Raw genomic sequence first — 22,811 nt, 5'->3', positions numbered from 1 at the left:
TGTAGTTATATGTGTGGCTATAGCATGTATAGTTACAGTGAGTGTGGTCATGGTGTGTGTAGTTATAGCATGTATAGTTATGGAGTATGTTGTTATGGCATGTGTAGTTTTAGCGGGTGTAGTTATAGAGTGGGTAGTTATGGCCAGTGGAGTGATGGCCTATAGTTATGGTGTGTGTAGTTACGGTCTGTGGAGTTATGGCCTATGTAGTTATAGTATGTGTAGTTATAGAGTTAGGTGTGTGGAATTATGACACGTGGAGTTTTGTGGGTTTCTTGTGCACATGACTGCAAATTCACTGCTTGAAGATGTACGGATGTGAAGACTTGGGCATGTTCACAGCGAGGTCATTTCCTTCTGTCCTCCCTATGTGACCCACAGTCACCTGGCTGGTACATAGAGTGTGGAGATATTTAAAATCCCACGAAGATGTGTCATCCAGATGTCTTGAGTGTTTCCTTGGGCTTTACTATCTGGGTTGGCATTGCTTCTCAGGTGACAGGTGAGGGAGCTCGGGCACAGGGGTCTTTGCTGCCACTGTGGGCTGCTGATGGTACTGTGCTGTTTCACAGGCGTTCCTGCTGACCAGAGTGGAAGGGATGAGAAGACAGTATGGAGACCCAGTCCCACAGCTCCGTGACTCCTGAGAAGAAGAAAGCGGAGAATTCTATCGTGAAATGCTCCACCCGGACAGATGTCAGCGAGAAAGCCGTGGCCTCCAGTACCACTTCCAATGGTGAGTGGCCATGGGGCTACTAAGTTGCCTTGCCCGGGACCATGGCCACTTATTTTTCTGTTCTTTTGACAATTTGCACCTGGACCAGTTTTGGTTCTGTGAGATGAGAAAAGAAAGCAAGTAGTGGGGGCAGAGGGTCTTGGCGGGGAGGGGTGAGCCTTCCTCATTTCTTTTTTGGCATGCAACCCACTTGCTTCCTTCCAGATTTTCTAATTTGGTAGCTTATTTGTGATAGAAAGTTCCTCTTTGGGCATTTTGGGAATCATCTTGATTAGGCTGGCAGAAGTTGAGGATGCGTCTACATTTTATTTGGAAAGTCTACTGGTTAGAATACAAGATAAAAAAGTTGTATTGTGATCATTTGTGGCAGGGTCTTCCTCTTGCCCCAAATTATATTTAAATTACCTACTTTAAAAGAATTTTAAAATTTCATCGCTAATAACTATGAGAGGTTTTGTTATTGGCATATGCAAATTAATTGTTTTCGGAGACAATTTTGAATCATGGTTCAATATACTATATATCTTCAGTGTTAAAGAGGAGTGTTGAGAGGTGTTTCATTGCAAGCATGGAACATAGAAAAATAAATTCCAGACCCCTTTGTGGTAAAAACAGACTGAAGAGGTTTAGTGGTGACCTTTGCTTCCTTCCAGACTTTCGCACAAGGTAGGCCTGATAGTAGTGATGCCTTTGCTTTTTGTATATTTCAGATTTCATTCTTGGCTTTCCCGAATTTCACGCTTCTTTTCCATGTGCCTTTAGGAAAAATTAGCTGGCTAGCATTTCTAGTTCTTGGGTGTTGGTTGAATATAGGGATTCCCTTACTGATTTGTCAGAATCAGCCTGCACCTCTCCCTAAAGTTGTTTTTTTCCTCTTTTGCTTTCTCATCTCTGGTGCTCTACTACTTGAGCCATATCTCTAGTCCTGCATTTTGCTGGTTTATTGGACATGGAGTCTCTCAGAATTGCCTGCACTGACTGGATTTGAACTTGGATCCTCTAGATCTGAGCCTCCTGAGTAGCTAGGATTATAGTTGTGAGCCACCAGTGCCCAGCACAGTGAGCTTCTTTACAGGGTATAGTTTTCATCTAATTGCAGAGATGACCATCTAATGTCTCTTTATAGCCTCAGGGGTGTGGGTTGAGGGAACTCTAGAGACCCTCTGTTCTATAGGTTCCTTACCTGGTAGCACACATCCCCTGATCCTGCCCTGCAGGCCAGGGGGTGCTCTGTGTGTGTGTGTGTGTGTGTGTGTGTGTGTGCGCGTGCATGCGCGTGTGGTTGGTTGTGGGGCTTGAACTCTGGGCTTGGGCACTGTCCCTGTGCTCTTCACCTCAAGGCTAGCTCAACTGCTTGAGCCACAGTGCCACTTCCGGTTTTTCTAGTGGTCTATTGGAGATAAGAATCAAACGGGTTTTCTGCCCGGGCTGGCTTTGAACCCCGATCCTCAGGTCTCAGCCTCCTGAGTAGCTAGGATTACAGGCGTGTGCCACCAGCGCCCGGTGCTCCTTAAGTTTAGTCTTTCAGAGGTTGGTGCACTGTGTGTGGTACCATTTGTCTACCTGTCCATCCTGTAAACATTCTAGAAATTCTCAGATACCCACATTGTGGCTATCCATTGCAAGGAAAGCAGACACACTTGAATGCTTTAATAGAAGTTAGCAGATCCCACTTCTGGGGAAGAGGTTCTTACGCTTTCTTTCCAAAGCTCTGACATTTGATTTGTAACTGGACAGTGAAAAAACTAGTTTAATACCAAGAACCCAAGGAATGTGATTAAAAATAATGTTTTCTCTCTCATTGACCATTTCTCCATGATTAAAATCAACATAAGAAAGTTTTGTTGCTGGCAAAGTGATTGATGAAGTTGACATAATTAACTTTTCCAGCCCTATGTGGGGTAATTTATTCTTGGTTGTAAGCCTTCCAGCCACACATGTACATTCCACTGCCTGTCCTTACAGGCCTGTCCTTTGGCTTTCCTCTGCTCAGTTTCTGCTCCTAGATAACACTTAGAGTTTTGTTTAAACATATGCACAGCACTGCCAAAATGTATGCTTCAAAACCCTTCAACAGTATTGTACAACTTGTGATCACTCTGAAAGACTGAAATTTAGTATAATATTGGTGACAAATTGCTTTCTAGATCTTGACTGGAAGGCCAGTCACTGTTGGTGACATTTTAGAACTTAGTGTGTGGGCTTTACATGGAAACAGCATAGTATGCATACTTCCTTGTGTGTGCTTTAGTTTTAAGCTTTAGTGTTTTTTAGGAAACAGAAATGACAAAGGAGATGACATTTAGTTTTCTGAATTAATTTTTCAGTGCAATTGTGATTTAAGCGGTCCCTTTTGACATCCAGTGTGGTGGCTTTCATATATAAAATGTACGTTCAGCCATTGGTTTATTTAGGGATATTCAAGTCTGTTAATATGCTAAGACTCTCAAGTAAAATACCTTAATGGTCTGGGTGGTTGATTTGGATTCTTCACTAGCTAAGCTACATGTTCTGGTTTCTAAACAATACAGGTTGTTGTCAATTTATGTCTTCCAGAGTTTTATGCATTCTCATTCCCATTCATACAAAATAATATCTTTCCACCACTTGCAAATATTGAATCTTTAGTTTGAAATGTGTTACCCCTATTTTGGGCCCATAATTTTTTTTTGTTTTGTATTTTTTGGGTCCGGTCATGGGCCTGAACTCTGAGCCTGGGCGCTGCCCCTCAGCTCTTCAGCTCAAGGCTAACGCTCTACCACTTGAGCCACAGAGCCACTTCTGGCTTTTTTTGTTTTTTTTGCTTATGGGTGCTGAGGAATCGAACTCAGGGCCTCAAGCATGCAAGGCAAGCGCTTTACCACTGAGCCACCTTCCCAGCCCCCCATAATTTTTTTTAAAGAAGTAATTTGATAGTTCTTATTAACCTGCTCCTCAGCTTTAGGAAAGGAACTCATTATAAATGATACAGACAGTAGTCTCCTAAGGATCTTTGTTGGATCTGCTGGTTATTGACGACTTGCCGTGGTAATAGCAGCGATTGCTGTCCTATGGTGACACATGTGAAACCGGAATTGTGCCCCACTCATCTCTCAAGTCTGCTTGGAAGAGTTCAGTTATCTGCTTAAATGTGCTTAGAGAGAGGGAAGGGATGGGATCCATTTTATGGTCTAGGACCACATCAGGAGCTTGCTTGTTTGTTTTGTTTTTCTTTGTTTACTTTCTAGATTTCAAATTGTCCATGATTAGTCTATTTGTGTGGATCTCCTGAATGGAGTGGGAGGTGCAAGTGGACCTGGGTTTCGTTGAAAGCTTGAAATTCGTGGCTGTTTTCCACCCTGGATCCATCTCTTTGACCTGTGTTGTACCCTAAGTCTAGATGCTGAATGCTATTTGGAACTGACCTGGATAGTGAGTTTTACATTAGATGGTGAACACCCTTTTTCCTTGTCCCCCAAGTCCCCTCCTGTCACACGGCAGATAAGTGGGAGGGAGTTTCAGATGTGATAGATACACACACAAGCTTGGGTTGAGTTTTGGCAATACCCAGAACCAGCTGTGGAAGCATGAACTCTGACCCAGAGTTTCCTTATCAGTTGAACAGGGTGACAGTTCTGCCTACTTTTGGGACACGTGTAGGGAAGAGCATTAAGAGTGGCGGTATTTATGCGGGCACATCCTGTCTTGTACAAACTCCCACACCCACCAACTTTCTTTGACTCTTTCCTCTTCTTGGTCTCTTTCTTCCTTTTTCCTTCTTCTTTATTTTTCCCTCTTAGTTGTGGAAAGTTGCGTTCCATCCCAATTATGAAATCTTTGGAGACCATTCCACATGGCTCAGTGCAAGCAGTCCTTCTCTGTGGAGGTGTATGGCCACATACTGGTGTATGTAACAGTAAGAACTCTTCCAAGGCCACCCAGTGTCACAAACATGTTGCTGAGTGAAAAATAGGATTGATCCCAAAACAACGGATTGTGTTTTCTTGACAGTACACCCAAGTTATGAAATTTGGGGGAAAATGTTTGGCAAAAAATTAGAATGAGTTGGCTGACTCAGATGTCTTAAAAAAAATAGTTGAAGATGTTTCTCAAAGCTACATGTGACTAAGTTTGCTCATCTTAAGGAACAATTGATCAAAAACAAAAACAATACTACCTATATAGTCAAGTTTCTTTACCCTCTTTGTAGGTAAGTTCATTCTTCAATCAGATAATGGGGAAAATAATTGGAAGGAAATTTATTTAGATTTCCTTCACATGGAATACGAACACTGTGCTGATTATGTAGCTTACAGTGGAAATAACATATTTACATACAGCTTTACATCTCTTTCCTTGATCTCCCCTTTCCCTCCCTGGGGTCAGCAATTTCCTTTCAGGTTATAATGGCCATTTCTAGGGGGTGGTTTGCGCAATAGTAGAGTCAGGATTGATTTTCTACGTTTAAGAGCTTTCTTTCATGTTTTTAAACCAACTAAAGATGATTAATCTGATACTCACAAGAATTCTGAATTGAGCTCCAAACACTCTTACCGGGAATCCTGGCTTCCAGTGTCTTCTTTATTTTTGTTAAGCAGATCCTCTTTCCTGTGGTCACCCAGGCTTGAAACCTCACTGTCACCTTTGACCCCTCCCTTTCTCATGCTTCCTGTGTCCTGCCACTTTTGAGGTCTTGGTAGATTTTCCTCTATAATTATTCATCCATGAGTCCCTTCAGGCTACCCGGCACTATTTAAATCTTCCCAGCTGGTTGCCTGGGCAATTAAGGAGACCTTCCAGTCCCTCACCTTGCCATTCATTGCCTCTCTCTTCTTCCGCATTGGACACACACCTGCCAAATTAGTGTCATTATGGGTCTAGTTAGGCCACTCCCCTGCTCTAGAATCTTCAGTGACTTCTGTCTACCTATAGATGAATCATCTTATGTCTGACTGTCCAGTCTGATAGGCTACCTTTCTCCTGTACCACCTCCTAAAAGTACACCTTGATTACAATGAGGCTCCTGGCTCTGTGTGTGTGTGTGTGTGTGTGTATATTCATCTGTACAGGGGTGTTGTGCTGACTAACATCATCCAGCCTTTTCAAAAGTGGGTCTTCGTTCTCTCTGCATATCAGTTCTTGTCCTCGAGGGAACTCCCTAATAACACTTGATTTTGACAGTCTCACTTACGCCTGTTATTTTAATTAATCAGTTTGGCATTTTGGGGAAGTTTTAGGTGGAACAGGAAATGCAGTGTTCATCCCTTGCCCTGTTCTCTCTTTTACCAACTAGCACCGTGCATGGTAGGATAGACTTATTAAAGTTTGAGCTAACATCGATTCACTGTTGTTAGCAAAGTTCCATCCTTTGGGGTGCACTATGATTCTGTGGCCTGGACAGTGAGGTCCAGTGTGAAGTCCCAGTGTGGGGTTGCATGTCCTTTCCCGCAGAGTCCCATAGAATGGTGTCACTGCCCTGAGAAATCTCTGGCTTCTTCTCTATGCCTCTCCTTCAGGTAACATGAGGACTTTATTATTTGTTTGTTTATGTGGGTGCTGGGACTTTAACTCAGGACCTTAGTTTTCCCTTAAAAAAAAAAAAGAAGCTGTCCCTTACCATTTTTTTTGCTCAAGGCTGGCATTCCTATCATTTGTACTACAGTTCCACTTCCAGCTTCTTGGTGGTTCATTGGAGATTAGAGTTGCATGGATTTTTTTGGCCCAGGCTAGCTTTGACCTGGGATCCTCAAATCTCAGCCTCTTGAGGATTACAGGTATGATCATCAGGGCCTGGTAACACACGAGGAGTTTATATTTCTCTTAAACTGTTTAAGACGATCTGCCTTCTCCTCCTGTCCTCATTTGCCTCAGTGCAGTGTTTTGTGTTGAAAGAGTCTGCAAAGTTTACCACAGGTTTGCTGGGTCTTTGGGACTGGGGCAAGGGGACACAATATAATGCTTCATGCTGGTGCATGGCTGGAACCCTAGCCCTGTTAGTGAATTGCTGTGTGATCGTAAGTAAATACATAACCTCTCCGATTCAAGTACAGTGAGTACCCCATACACAGTAGCTATTGTTAGTAATAGCAGTAGACTCTCTGAATGTAGTTTGGCAGGTTTGGATTCATTGATCTCTTTCCTGCCACTTACTTCAGCCAGTGTCATTTGTTAGTTATCTGTGAATGGGTATGCTTTAGTTAGGTTGAGAGGACTACGGAATATTTGCTAACAGATCAGATCTGTGCCCCTCACAGGTGTGTGGGGGTTAAGAGGCGGCAAAAATCACAGTTTTGAAATTACAGATTCCTATTGTGTTAAAGAGTTTGATCAGCCTTTACAGGTTCATAGACACTCCCTTTAGGCATCAGTTGACATTTCATTTTGAATAGCCCCTCATTACCCCTGTCTTGTAACAGTTACTGGATTTCATTCCTAGAAGAGCAATTCCTAGAGGCTCAGGTAAGTCAGTACTGTTTTGTTGTACAACTAAACTTGGGAGTAAAAGAAGCTGTACCGTGCTGGGCGCCCATGGCTCATGTCTGTAATCCTAGCTACTCAAGAGACTTGAGAGCTGAGGATCATGGTTCACAGCCAGCAAAGGCACGAAAGTCTGTGAGAGACACCTCTCTCCAGTTAACCACCAGAAGACTAGAAGTAGCGCTGTGGCTCAGGTGGTAGGGCACTAGCCTTGAGCAAAGAGTTCAGTGATAGTGTCCTGGTCCTGAGTTCAAGCCCTTCAACTGACCAAAAAAAAAAAAAAAAAAAAAAAGGCTATACCATGATGTGTGTTTTTCTTGTGGGAAATTTCTAGATCACAGCAATATTTGTGATTAAGTACTGTTTCACATTTCTAGAGACAAGTAGTCAGAAGCAGAAACCCCCAGCTAGACAGGCACCATGCACTGTGGCTCATGGCCTGTCTATAATTCCAGCTACTCAAAAGAGACTGACATCTGAGGATTGAGACTCAAAGCCAGCCCAAACTTGTGAGACTCTGGTGCAGGTAAACAACAAAAAGCCAGAAGTGGGGCTGTGCTCAAATGGTAGAGTACCAGCCTTGAGTGAAAAAGTTAAGGGAGAGTTCCCCTGGCCCTGAGTTCAAGCCTTAGTACTGGCCAAAGAAAATAGAACCAACCAGTTAGTTATGGAAGCTCAGGGGTAAAGCAGTGATCGTGGGAGAAAAATCTGTCTCATGTCTTCTCCACCCCTGACCCCTGACCCCTGGCCTCCAGGCAGGGGAATGGTATAATTTCCTAGCAGCCTGCAGGAGACCTGGTCCATAGTAAAAGGAAGAACCCTCCTATTATTTTATATGAACAGAAATGTTTTCAAATGTTTGGTTCATTCTTATATTAAAAATTTATAAACAGTGAAATTCACTGTGCTGATGGTTCTGTGAGTTCTAACAAATCCACATCCAGTAGCCCACTCCAAGGGTTGATTCAAAGCACTTCCAGCCCCAACCCCCAACACCAAATTGCCACAAATGTACTGTGGTCGAATTGCTAGCATTGTCGGTTCAGTACCTGCTTAAATTTATATTTATCTCGGATGGGTTTTAAAGCACAAAATTCCTTCCATTTAACCATCTCATTGACTTTGTAGCAGAGCTAAAATGTTCTTGAAAGCTGCTCGGAAATACAGGTCTCTGCCCACTTATGTCTACTTTGAAGGTCCAGACAATGGACATTTAAGACCAATTTGACACTCTATTTTAAGATTAAAACTAGACAGACGGTGGCCATACTAATGAGGGCTTTTGTTGTTGTTGTTTTTGTTACTCTGAATTGCTTGCTCAAGAAAATTTGAATCTGCACATTTAATACAGCTATAACCCAGACAAGTAAGAAATCCTGTGCTAAGTTCTGTCCTCTCCCCCTTCCTTTCCTTTCCCCCTTCCCCCTTCTTCCCCTCTCCTCCCCTATCTCCTCCTTCTCTTTTTCTTCCTCCTTCTTCCCTTTCTTCCTCTCATCCTTTTTCCTTCTTGCTCTCTGTCCTTGCTTCCCCTCCCCCAACTCCCTTTTTGAAAGTCTTTTTCTCCTTTTTATATCTAGAACTTCAGCTCAGGTAGAAATCTTTTTTTTTTTTTTAAATATAAAAGTTAATAACAACTAGGCTGCTACTTTTTTTCCTGTCTTCTACAAACCCCCACCCCCACCAACTTTCTTTGACTCTTTCCTCTTCTTGGTCTCTTTCTTCCTTTTTCCTTCTTCTTCTTCGTCTTTATTTTTCCCTCTTAGTTGTGGAAAGTTGAGTTCCATCCCAATTATGAAATCTTCGGAGACCATTCCACATGGCTCAGTAAATGGTAGCTTCACCCCAGTTCTTTCATCTTCCCCTCTGCTCTCTGGTTTGACAGCTGAGAAGGTCTGACTGTGCCACACAATGGTCTGATTGCTTTCTCTGGGGGGGACTTTTCCCGGCCTCATCATTCGCCAGGCAGGTGGACCACAAAGTCTCTTGATTCTTTTGTTGCCTCTCAAAGTCCGAGGTCTTTGACTGAATAAATCCGCCGTCATGGGATAATTTGCTGAAAGGGAGACTGAAAGACGGGAGAGAAAAGCCTCTCCACTTGGGTGCTGCATTAATGAAATAACGGCGCCTTGGAGTTTGCAATTGAAAAATCACCAGGAATGCAATGGGTGGAGACGGGGCTTCTTTTATTGCGCAGCATAATCTTGGAGTTGCTAGCACTGAACGATTGCATGCCTGTCCTTTGCAGGCCTTGCAGGCCTGAGTGTGGTGGCATTTTGTACCCATGTTTAAGGGGACAGTCAGTCCTGCCAGGCTGTGTCTAGTTAGTCATTAGATTATTACGAGTGGATGGAAAGAATTCCATATGACAGAACTAAGGTTGAGTTAACACGGGACGAAAAGTAATTTACAGATAGGCTGTCCCCAGCCATCTTTGTAGCCCCTGATAAGGTTTCATTTCAGAATGGATAGGCGACATTTCCACTTACGAGCCCATTCGGCGACATCTGTGATAACAGCTTCTGGACCCTAATTGAAATTGGTTTCAAAATGGATTTTCACTTTTCTCTGTCGGTGGAAAATATTGAATGGACTCGGAGCTGCCACAGAGACCCCGGACCTTGGAAAATGGAGCAGGAAGGCAAGCTCATCTTTCATAACAGTGTCCATGCTATGACAGTTTTGTTATCTGTCTTATTAATGAAATCATTGATCACCTGATGAGGGATATAATAAACTACATTCCTCCAGCATGGGTGGAAGAAGCTCAATTAAACTGGGATTACAAGTTAGGAGGACAGACAAACAGCAAAGGTTTCCAAGTGGTAAAGATCAATTAAAGCTCCATTCCCAGTTTCTGATTGGGTCGTAGTGAGTGAGTACAGTCCAAGGATGTTGAGATTTATATGTGTCAACATTATACTCAGGAACTTCCTGTATGGCCAGGGTAGTAGAGTCACAGTTTCATTAAGAATAATTTTAAAAAAAGCAAAAACTAAACATTACTGAAAAATATTACCTATTTCCTGTAGTAAGGCCCAGAAGTGGCATCTGAAGTTGTACTTCATAAGAGTTCGATAACAAGGAAATGGATGTATGTATATATACACACTTATAGATACATACATACACACATATATCCCAGTACATACATATAGATACATATATACCCCTATATAGACACACACGTGTGTATGTGTGTATACACATGGCCCCAGATCTTTTCCCTTCCCGCCTCTCTCCTCCCCCAGGAAGAGGGGGATGGGCTTGTCCGGGTTAGGTGTATTAAGTAAAAAGATCAAGCTCAAGGGTTCATAACCTTAGATTCTTTGAAAGAAAAGTAGCTTATGGTCCCTTCCTCTCTCTAATCGCTTTGGGAATCCTGGCGGGGGTGTGTGTGAGTAGGTTTGGATTTAATGAGGTGGCTCTATTGTTGGGTGTGGGGCTATCTTGGAATGTGCCCTCTCTGTCTTGGAGGAAGGCAAGGGGTACTGGTGAATTGTTGCTCTTAGATGCTTTGCTATTCTGTGCACCAGCCAGGAGCAGTTGAAGCCCCATCCCAGCTTGAAAGAGGATCTGGGATCAAAGGCGCTAATGATGTCACTGATCTGCAGTGATTGATTAGGAACAGAAGTTCTGGAGAAACGGCTTGGCTTTGTAATTTCAAATTCATTAGTGACTTCTGTGAGCGTTGCTAGCTCTTAATCAGCAAAATTACTGAAAAGGATGATGGGGGAAATATCATGTTTTCCTTCTTGATGTATCTATCACTAATTTTCTTTTTTTTTTGTCTTTCCTGTGCTGAGATCCAAGGCCTCAAAAATGTTAGATACTCTTACAACTGAGCCACACCTTCAGCCCTGTCACTGTTTTTAAGCTTAGAGTTACATTTTCTAAGCCTTCTTCCCCTTCAGATCTACTGCTAGGTGGATTAGGTTAAGTATTTTGGTATTCTCTCTGTAAACTGCGATGGGTATTTGGGAGGAGTGAAGACACTTACATGGTTTCCCTAGCAGTGGAATCATGTATAGATAAGTACAGGTTAGGTAATCATTACATACCTTTTCAAGGTTTTATTAATGGAAATTTTAAGTGCTCCATGTGCAGATTTAAAAGTCCTTTGAGTTAGTTCTTTTTCTGGAACCATCTAATATTTTCCTCTTTCCCACCAACCAGATGACTCATTTCTGGGTGCTCACTTATCTTTGAAAATGAAAACAGATGCGTTTCATGCCAAGAGGTGTCAGATCTTACAAGCGGCGGGAGAAAAGATGCAGCTTGAAGGGAAGGAAGGAAAAGAGTGAGAGTGAGAGGTCTCTCTGCAAAACTGTTCACAACTACTGTAGCCATTGGCTCTGAGCCACCTGGAGTAGAGATGGATTGCAAAAGCATAGGAAAAAAAAATTCTGTTTTCGATGGCACTGCACCCCAAGAAAGAAAAGTCGAATGGAGAAATGGAAAAATGAATGTCAATTTTTATTAAGGTTACAGTTACCTTCTGTGGTGGTTAAAGACTCTAGGTTCATGCTTGTTCATAGCTAATTCCTTTCACTAAAAACTTTATTTTGAAGCTTGCTGAGTAGGACTGAAAAATCTCTCTCTCTCTCTCTCTCTCTTTCTGTCTCTCTCCTCTCTCCATATATGTACATATGTATATATATATATATATATATATATATATAGTCTGGAGTAAGTCTATAAAGAGAAGAGATTATGCAAATGAGCTTTTGGGAGAGGACGGCAGAGCAGTGAACATTGGAGGACCCTCCTTCCTTTGGAATATCTGGGTTCTATTAATAAGGAGGAGAATAAAAATAATCTAAGGCGCTTCCCTATCACCAAAAGCAAACTTGTAGAAAGAATACAATGATATAGTTAAAAGAATGGATCTTTCAACAATGCAAATATTTCCTGGTAAAATATGAATCTAATTATCCATTGGAGATGTTTTCCAAGCATTTAGAAACTAGAAAATCCACAGCAGCCCATTTCATATTCAGTTGAAATCAAACCTGTCTTTAAAAAATTAATGTTCCTAGGCTTGTTTTCAAATCCTGGGAAATTCAGAGCAGCAGCAAAGTTTCTTTCCTATAAATGTTGACAGCAGTTCCTGTGTGTAGGCTAACAGTGTTTTATAAATAGAGTTTACTTAGCAAAAACCATATGTATGCCCAGTGAAATAATCTCACATGTATTTATGTTTTGATTTATAGAAAACATGTGCCCCTCGACAAAGCCTTGGGCTCTTTCCCACAATTAAAAGGAATCATGTTTGAAAAAAAACCCAGCCGCCATCTTAATGGGAAACTTTTCCACATAAATTCAAAGCACTTTCTTTGATCCATTTTACACAAAATCAGAATATTTTCATCTATTAGTATGCTACAAAATGCCAGGTGAATTGGAGAAAAATGTTTACAAATCTCTGCATGCATGCATGCATGTATGCATGTATGTATGTACATGCATACTTAAAAATATGTGGTCTGTGTGTATGTTTATAGCTGTATATATGTATCCATCTATCTGTGTATATATCTTGTCTATTATTTATTTATGTATCTATCTATCATCTCTGTCTCTTTCATTTATTTACTTCCATCTATCTATTGTCATCATCATCATCATCATCATCATCATCTAGCTTTTCCTTTTCTGAGGAAAAATATTACATAACGGTATTTTGAAATATATGTATATATTAGTTTGTATCCAGGGTTGGGAATGAGTTGAGGAAAACAAAACCTTTTCTTACCTTACTAAAGTAATGGACATATTAGCTGGGATCAGGCTGCAAAATACTATTTGGTTGATATTCTAGTCTAAACCGATGCTATCCAAGTTGTTGATGGTGGGATGAGGGAGGAACAGAGTCAGTGCTTATTAAATATAGAATGTTCATAATAGTTGAGCATATTGGTGGTACAAATACGAATTTTCCATGTATGTAAATGCTGGTATAGTTTTGTACTTAAAAACTTGAGTGTGACTTGTTTTTGAAATTATATATGCTTATGAAAACAGAATAACCTTTTATTGAAATCCTACCTCTTGAAGGTAAGTTCAGTTTTCTGAGTCCTAGAAAACCCAGCTTCTTGTTTCTGTGTAGTCCTGGGGCTTGAACTCAGGGCCTGTGTGCAGTCCCTGCGTGTTTTTGCTCAAGGCTAGCACTCTGTCACTTAAGTTACAGCTCCATTTCCAGTTTTAATTAAAAAAAATTTTTGGTGGTTAATTGGTGATAGATTCTAGCCAATGTTCTTGCATGGGCTGGCCTTGAATCTTAATCCTCAGATCTCAGCCTCATGAGTAGCCAGGATGACAAGCATGAGCCATTGGTGCCTGGCTTCTGTGTGGTCTTAAACAAGTACCTTGTCCTTGATGACAGCTACCCTAGGACCAGTATGGAGTCCAAGAGGAACAAACCTTTTTTAGTGTGAGGTTTCTCTGACCATCAGGACACCTTACTGGTAGAGAGGCACCTAGCATTGGGATTATTTTATGGACCCCTTATATCCAGATCTTAAAGATTTTTATGACATCATTTGTAGAAAACTCTAGTGCATAGGTAAGGTTTGGAGCTCTAACTTTCTTTGGGCAGATATTGGTGAAGTGATTAGAATGACTCCTTGAGATACCTTCCCCCTGCCAGTTAGAGACCACAGAACAGAATTTTTTTCTGCAGTGCCGTGTGATAACCACAGTGGTAACACAGCTAACTCATACCAAGGCTCACATCAAGAATGTGGAATGAAACCTGCTGAAATAGTTTGAAGAACAGGGTTGGGAGGGTATAAGGGAGAATGATAGAGAGATGGGGTGAGTCATAAGCACTGCCAGGTATACTAGAGGATTGTCTATAGATGCCTATTTCTGGTGCAAATTCAGGGAAGTTGTCGCCCATTTCCTTAAACCCAGTTGATGCTGTGAAATGGAAGCTATGTGTTTTCTTTTCTTTTTCTGTTGGTACCAGGTCTTGAACTCAGGGCCTTGCATTCTTGCTTGGCTTTTTCTCTGATCTAGCCTTCCACCACTTGAGCTATATCTCCACTTCAGCATTTTATTTGTTAATTGGACATAAGAGTCTTGTGGATTTTACTTCCCTGGCTGGCTTGGAACCGTATTTCTCATATCTCAGCTTCCTGAATAGCTGGGATTGCAGGTATGAGTCACCAGTACCCAATTCCAGGTGTTTTCTTTTCTTTTCTTTTCTTTTTTTTTTTTTTTGGGTCCAGTCGTGGGGCCTGAACTCTGGGCCTGGGCACTGTCCCTCAGCTCTTCAGCTCAAGGCTAGCGCTCTACCACTTGAGCCACAGCGCCACTTCCGGCTTTTTTCTTTTTGCTTATGTGGTGCTGAGGAATTGAACCCAGGGCCTCATGCATGCAAGGCAAGCGCTCTACCACTGAGCCACCTTCCCAGCCCTCCAGGTGTTTTCTTGATGGAACCCTGGCAATATCTATGCTTAGTTTGGCTTCCTGAACTCAGCTCTTCATGTTGGTGTGTATGGCTTCTAAAAGAGGTGTTGTCACTTCTGCAGAAAACCTCTGGAATCTCCTAGAATGCTTTTCTTTGGCATCTGTTTCTGGGTAGTCCTCCATCTTGGCTTCACTTACAGCTTTTGCACATGTCTTTGATGTTAATTTAGTTGCTTTAAACTTTTTGGAGTGGAAAAAAACCCCAAAACCCAAAAGTACAATAAACTTTTGGTTACCAGATCCCTAAACACTGAACCTCTCAAGTAACCCATATTTGTAATTTATTCCTGGAGCGTGGAGTTTATAGGCTGACGCTTGGGATCCATGCTGACCGAGAGCCAGGCACTAGGGTTCAGGACAGCACAGAGAAGTTAAGGGTCCCAGGCACTATTGTTTTTGGGGACACCTGGAGAAGGGCAAGTAAATCACCAGAAGGCTAGGAAGGTGAGTCATTCCAGAGCAGTTATGCAAATGAGCCATTTCAGAATGCACGGTGGTGAGAACAGAGTCTTCTGTTATCTGGAAAATGCAGACTATCTCATATAGAATATCTCGCTTCAGGATCGTTACACTGGCTTACTATTGGCTGATGCCTGTGCTAAGACTTTTTCTTCACTGATTTCCTTGGCTTAAACTTGAGCTTTGCATATTGTTATTATTATTTTGGAAAGGAATGTGTGCTTATTGGGAAGTTGAAAATGCATAACAAAAGATGTCTGGGGCTTGGGATCTTGACATTTGGATAGATCTTTTGTTTACAGTTTGGTTTATTTTTTGGTCTCTTTTTTTCTTTTTTTTTGGGGGGGGTAGTGGGGGCTGGTCATGGGGCTTGAACTCAGGGCCTGGGTGCTGTCCTTGAGTTTCTATCGCTCAAGGCTAGCGTTGTACCACTTCAGCCACTGATCCCCTTCCAGCTTTTTTGGTAACTTATTGTAGATAAATTGAGGATTGAGGTCCTTACATCTCAGCCTTCTGAGTAGCTAGGATTTCAGGCATGAGCCACCAGCACCCAGCTTGGTGCAATAGTTTTTTTTTGTTTTTTTTTTTGGTCTGGTTGTGGGGCCTGAACTCTGGGCCTGTGCGCTGTCCCTTAGCTCTTCAGCTCAAGGCTAGCACTCTACCACTTGAGCTACACCGCCACTTCGACTTTTTTTTTTCTGCTTATTTGGTGCTGAGGAATCGAACCCAGGGCCTCATGCATGCAAGGCAAGCACTCTATCACTGAACCAACTTCCCAGCCCTGTGCAATAGTTTTAAAGGAGACCTTTTTCTGTAGACTTGGAATTGAAGTGTACTACTCAGAAAAGCAAACACCTTGATTAGTTTTCCCCAAGCAAGCCTACTGTGTAGGCAGTGGCCAAATGTAGAGAGAAATCCTGTAGTCTGTTTATCCATTCTCTGCCTCATAGGGGTTGGACTGTGGCCAGTGTTTGACTGTTAGGAGCATTGGCTGTCAGGAGGTCCCTGTCCTTTGGTGGACCTAAATACAGCCTTATGTTGAGCCTGTATCAAGGAGTGAAATGACCACCTCTCCCACTGAACTTGCTTCAGTTTTACAGATGTTACTTCACAGTGTTCCTCTGTGGCTTTGCTTCTCATTTCTTGCCTGCATGATTTATTTTCTGTCTTTGTCCTTCTGTTGGCTGTGCAGTGACATCTAGCTGTCGTTTTAATTTGTCCCAGAGCCAGGCACTAGTGGCTTATGCATGTAATTCAAGCTATTTGGGAGGCTAAGGTTGGGAGGATTGTGTTTTGAGGTCAACTTTGTTTAAAAAAGTTCATAAGAGGCTGGGAAGGTGGCTCAGTGGTAGAGCGCTTGCCTTGCATGCATGAGGCACTGGGTTCGATTCCTCAGCACCACATAAGCAAAAAGAAAAAAGCTGGAAGTGGCGCTGTGGTGGCTCAACTGGTAGAGTGCTAGCCTTGAGCTGAAGAGCTGAGGGACAGTGTCCAGGCCCAGAGTTCAGGCCCCACAACCGGGGAAAAAAAAAAGTTCATAAGACCCTTTCTCAGTCAGTTGCTGTTGCAGTGCTGCACACCTGTCATCCTTGCTATAATGAAAAGCCTTACATATGTTGATTATGCCCAGGCAGGAAGCAAACCCCTATTTCAAAAATAACTATCAAAAAAATTGGGCTCGAGGAGTGGCTCAGTGGTTAAGAATGCTTTCCTAGCAAGCATGAGGCTCTGAGTTCAAATGCCAGTACCACCAAAGCAAAGGAAATCGTCTTTTTAGATAGTTATATCCATCTGGCTATCCCCTTTGGAAGTGTCCATTGAAGTCTGAAAAAAATAATACACAGTTCATTGGATGTAGATGATTATTTATTAGATGCTGTTTTAATATATTTTTATTTCATCTGAACTGTTTTATTTATATATACATATATATCCTTTTTCTAGTATCATGCACTTTAGAGGTTGTATATAGAATCCATTTTATCTGAGAATTTGTTTATTTATTTTACCGTGTTATAATAGGGCTTGAACTCAGGGCCTGGGTCTTGTCTCTCAAGGCTAGCATTCTACCACTTGAGCTACAGTTCCACTTCTGGCTTTTTTGGGGGTACTTATTGGAGATAAGAGTCTTGTGGATTTGCTGTCTAGGCTGGTTTCAAACTGTAGTTCTCAGATCTCAATCTCCTGAGTAGCTAGGATTATAGGTGTGAGCCACCAGCACCTGGCCAAATTATCTTTTATTATTTTTCTTTTCCATATAGTTATTATATTCCAACTTAGTTATTTTCCTTTAACATGAATTATTAGTTCATCTTTTTAGAATCAGTCTGCTTATAAACTCATAAGTAAAAGTATAAGAAAATGAATGGATACAATTGACTTCATAACCAATTTAGTGGAAAAAGAACTAAGGTGAGTTCAACTACATCTGTTTCATATTATTTCTTAGTGTGTATGTGTGTGTGTGTGTGTGTGTGTGTATGTGCGCGCACACACATGCATGTGTGTGAGTGCGTGTACCTGTATGTGCATGTACATGTGTGAGTATGTATACCCATGTACTAGTTACTAAACTCTTGTTTAGCTCTTCGATCAGGTCTGGTGCTCTACCACTGGAGCCTCACCTCCACCTACAAGATATCAGTCACTCCTGTTTGTCTGCCTGGGCTGGCTTCAAACCTTGATCCTCAGATCTCAGCCTCATAAGTAGCTAGCATTACAGGCATGAGACAATAGTGCTTGGGCTCCATGTTATTTCTTAAAACAGCGTTTGAAGCAAATCTGAGAAAATATTCATGTGCATTAAGTCTAGGAGATATATAGCTGGATGTTTCTTAGGTTGTTCTCTGAAAAATGTCATGATGAAAGGTAATCTGTGGGATTTTCTTGTTTGGAATTGTACTAAGCTAACTTATGCAGGCTTTAGTGTAATTACCCTGTTGCTGCAGGAAATAGCCTTAGTTGTTTTTCTGCCAGGTTCCTCTCTTCTCAGGAGTACATCAAAGCCATACAAATGCACACTTACTTCGTGTTTGCATTCTGCTTTGTCTTCAGAAGTGTGTGTGTCTATAAGTGTGTTTTAAATCTGTCATTTATAGGGAAATACACAGGAAATAACAGATGGCAAGACCTACCAGGTGTTTGCTGTCTTTTCACCTTTGATTCTTTAACATGTTCTGGAAGCAATTGGGGTTTACTTTTGTCTCATCTGTCTCAAATGTTGCAGGTAATCACTAAGTACTTGAGTTAATGTAAGCACTTCTCAGATTCTCTCAGGAAAAATTCAGTTCTTTGGCTTCTCTGCCTTGCCCTGCATTTTTATCAAGTTAAAGCAACTGCCCTTTGTATGTTTTTGGAGGGAGGGAAGATCTGTCACTTGGTGGCTTCTTCTTTTTCTTCTTCTGAAATCCATCAGTGCCAAGGTCAGGGACTAGGAGTATGTGGAGACTGTTTGGGTTGGATGGTTAAGTCTGCAGGTCTTTTTGGAACTCCTTCTGGCTTATAAATCAGCCTGCCTTTGGGGTGACCTCAGTAAACCATAGACTTGGGACATTAGACCCAAGATGGCTTTGGCCCTGGCCAAATTGAAGACATGCTGAGTGCAAGTTAAGGTCTTGGTTCTGCGCATATCCTAGCATGTGACATAGATTTCCATGACCATCTTTAGGAATGCTCCACTGTGCAACATACATAACTTTGAAGATAGGAAATATTAGCAGCTAAGCTGTAATTTCAGTAGTTTCTTAAAGCTTCAACTTCACACTTGCTCAGAACCTGGTCCTGAAAGCTTTTGGAAGTTAGTGAGAGACAAGAATCTTGTTTATTCTCTGAATGAGAATTATCCAGCATTTGGTTGGCATTTTTGTCTGGGAAGACAAAAAATTCACCAGAACCACGCCAATAGGTACAGAAGATTTGCCAGCCCACTAAGAAATTCAAACTTCCTCTTTTCTCCCTCAGGAGTGTCTTGGGGAAATCGTGCATACAATAGAACTTTTCATGTCTAGACTCTGTTTAATAAGAATGCTGTCTCTTTTTCCTTTAGCATGTTCAGATGGAGCAAGCTAAGGAAAAGGTTTTGGATGGAAATATTGCAAATCATCCATTGTTGTACTTTCCCAGTTCCATGCAAGTGAAAGCCTAAGGTTTGTTTTCACTGAGATGCTACTAGAGTCAGCAAACAGTAGTGCCAGACACTGTGTGGACTAAGATACTTGAACCACTCATCAGATGAGGAAATACCCAATTTCCACACCACTTATTCAGTACAATATAAGTGATATCTACAGAGTACCAAGGAAGGTTGCAAGGAAGGTAGGGCAGACAGGAATGGAGTCTGGGAGTAAAATATGGAGCCTGGAATAAGTGGGTTGCGAATGTGGCTTAGTGATAGAGAATTTGCCTAGCATGCATGAAACCCTTGGTTTGCTTCCTCAGTACCAGAAACAGCTGGAAGTGGTGCTGTGTGGCTCAAGTGGTAGATGCTAGCAATGAGCAAAAGAAGCTCAAGGACAATGCCCAGGCCCTGAGTTCAAGCCCCAGGACTGGCCAAAAAAAAAAAAAAAAAGAATCAGATAAAGAAGAAAGTCATTTGAAGTAGAGGGAGCTGTAAAATAATCAAAGACTTGGAGGTAGGGATGCCATTAGCAATTCATGGAAATATCAGTTATTGTAGACAGATGATTGGATGGACATTGGAGTTCTAGTCCCTTGGCTTTGAAGTTCTAGGAGTTCTGCATGTTCGGTTTGGCCACTTGCCCCTATATGTCACCTGGTAAAGGGCAGAGAAATGAGATTTATAACATGGTACAGGCATCCTTGGGAAAATAATACTTCAGTACACCTGTAGCCATCTTCGAGGTACAGAGGTGAGCTATAGTCTTCAATAGACAAAGAACTCAGGAAGAGAATGTGGTATGGATGGGTAAGAGGCTGGGTAGCCTCTGTATTGGAGTGGTCATCATCTCAGTCAGTCTTTGTACATTTGTTACTGCTTGTTCACTTGAGAAGAGCAGCGGGCCAGAATAAACACATCATTTATGCTGGGCAGGTGTTCTGGCCTTTCCTGGACTTCAAGATGTCTATAGAGTGACTGCAGGAGAGAGATTGGCTCAGCACAGAGGCCTCAGATAAAAACAAAGTAGAGATTTTGTCCTGCCGTTAGTCAATTCGTGGTCCCAAAGAAGAGCCAGTGCTTTGCAGCAAAAGCAGCTTTGAAGCACCTGTTGCATGAAGGAGGCTGGTGGTTGGAAATGTGGCTGGACAGGTAGGTGTGTTGAGGCCAGGTGTGGAGCCCTGTGAAGGGAGTGCTGTAAGGAGAGCTGCTTCATCCTTCATGTGAGGGAAGGGGGAGTCTAGAGAAAAGGATGGTTGGAAGGAGATGAATGGGCCATTAGGAGGTTGCAAAGGTCCTGGTGGTGAAACTGAGGCAAGAAGAGATCAGTTCATAGCATCAAGTCCAAAAGATGTGTTTACTCTCATGTTTACTGCAACCCTGTCCACAAGATAGGCAACCACCATTCACCCATCCATCCATCCATCAGCAGGTGGATGACTAAAGAATGTGGTTTTTATACAGAATGATTTTTTTTTAAACAAAAGGAGATGCTGTCATTTCTGGACAGAATTGTTTGTCTAAAACATAACCAGCAAAAAACAAGGTTGGAGGTGTAGATGGGAGTGGTTAGGGCACAGGGTAGCATGCTTTCCACAAGGCACAGGCCCGAGACTGGATTCAGGAATCTCTATTTTGTAGCTGATTCACTCTTCACAGTACTGGATGGTATCCTTAAGTGTGCTTCCTCATCTGTTGCCTGGCCAGCCATATGACTGCTGTTGGAGACTGAAAATGAACAGTCCCATTGTTGGTCCCAAGTGTAAATCTTTTCTTATATCCAATTTCTTTTTCCCAGTGTTAGCTCATCACCAGAGAAGAAAACTGATTGGATGTGCACGCACGCGTGCGCACACATACGCGTGTGAGCGCACAGACACAGAGTGCCTCCTATTCACCAGTGTCAACTTTTGCATGCCAGCCATCGCATATACAAGCCTACTTCTTTATAGAGTTATTGTGACTGTCACAATAAGAAACTCATTGGTAATTTGAGAAGGACCCACCCCACCTGACTCTGGAACTGGCTTGGTGAGATGGTAGTAGAAACTCCCCTCGTCCCTCCCCCTCTACCTGTGTGTATGAGGTAAACCAGAGTTCTAATGGGCTTTTAATATGCTTTCTGTAAACTTATTAGAAATAAATATCTTGCCTGGTGCCTGCTGTTTACCTTGCATACTAATGCTGGTGGATCAACAATGGAAATTTTTCATTTGCTCCCTGGTAAGCTAGAGGCCTGAAAATTATTTTCAGAAATTCTAGAAATGTTAGTAACTCAGTTCTGTGGTGAGTCTCTAAAACCACATCTAACATTTGGACCAAGCTTGGTCTGTTTTCAAAGCGCTATTGCATGTTGCGTGTCTAGCTGGCATTTTTGTCAAGCTGTGTGCTGAATAGTTTTAGTGTATTCTTCTTTTGTTTCTGATTTTTGACCAACTGCTTCTTAGATGCCCATTTGTTATCTATCATCCCAGTGAATTTAGGGATTAAAAACTGCTTTGTCACACCATTTGGCTGTGACATTGTCACCCATTTCTTCTTTAAAGCAAGAGAAGGAAAAACTTCTAAAAGGGTTGAAAATGGGATTCTATGAAATTTGGATACCATGACTTGGGTTTCAAGCCATTCTTTGTAAATGGTAAATCTAACTTTTTTCCTTTTCCTGTAAGAGAATTAATCTGTGCAAGTCGCTTGTGTGTGTGTGTGCGCGCGCACGCGTGTGTGCATGCATGTGTGTGCATGCATGTGTGTGCGTGCATGTTTGTGCACCGGTGTCTGGGTAGGGGGTAACAGAGTTACACCCCAGGAAAGTACTGATGTTTAGAATGCTTCAGATACAAAATTAATCCCTTGAGGAAAGTTCTAATATTGATATCTTTCAAAAGCCCTCAGCCATTGCCTAGAAGGTCTTAATGCCTGGTCTTGCCAAACCACCCTGCGAACAAACAAAACTTGTCTTGGCCTGTGAGTGCAATCATGCAACCTCCTACAGCCCCAGAGTTCTGCATCTTCAGGATTAGCTCACAGAGAGGTCTCAGGGCAGCCCCTCAGGCAGGATGGGGTTGGGGAGACACACCTACCTCAATCAGCCTCCTGGCTGCTGCTTCTTTGGGTCCAGCCTCAGCTTATTGCCTCTAGGCTGGAACTTCCAATTGCATTTTCAAGTCACGGAGTTGATCACTCTGTGCAACTCTTCTGGCTTTTATTCCTTTTTGTATATGTTCTCTCCCCTTTGGATATAACAACCAGGTGCTTCTCCTATCTCTGTAACTCAGGAGCTTGGGGCATGGAGCCCAGGCTGAGTCCTGCCAAGGCTCCAGGCAGATTTGTCAGATGAATAAGTAAGTCTAAAAATGACTGCCACCAACCCTGCAGACATTTAGGAGAGAGAACTGAACTCTGCAGATAGCTCTGGGTGCAGGAGGGTCTGACACGTGTGCAGGGTGGGTGCCAGTGTTGTATATTTTGAAGAGTTACTTCTTTTTATTTATTTACTTATTTTTTTGGGTCCGGTCGTGGGGCCTGAACTCTGGGCCCGGGCGCTGTCCCTCAGCTCTTCAGCTCAAGGCTAGCGCT

The 22,811-nt window shown here is 42.3% G+C and overlaps 1 protein-coding gene across 1 annotated transcript in view; it reads left to right on the top strand.

Moving 5' to 3' along the window:
- Positions 1-612: 612 nt before the first annotated feature.
- The window catches only part of Gli3 (GLI family zinc finger 3), a 210,414-nt gene continuing 188,215 nt past the window's right edge, over positions 613-22,811 (top strand). Inside the window, exon 1 of the mRNA XM_013033005.1 lies at positions 613-736. Within this exon, the coding sequence (XP_012888459.1) occupies positions 613-736 (124 nt within the window). The remainder of the gene's footprint in view (positions 737-22,811) is intronic.

Source organism: Dipodomys ordii, unplaced genomic scaffold (genome assembly GCF_000151885.1).
Source record: "Dipodomys ordii isolate 6190 unplaced genomic scaffold, Dord_2.0 Scaffold161, whole genome shotgun sequence".
In the NCBI taxonomy this organism is placed as follows: Eukaryota; Metazoa; Chordata; class Mammalia; order Rodentia; family Heteromyidae; genus Dipodomys; species Dipodomys ordii.
The sequence above is the reverse complement of the archived record's forward strand: the minus strand, read 5'-3'. Positions and strand labels throughout refer to the sequence as shown.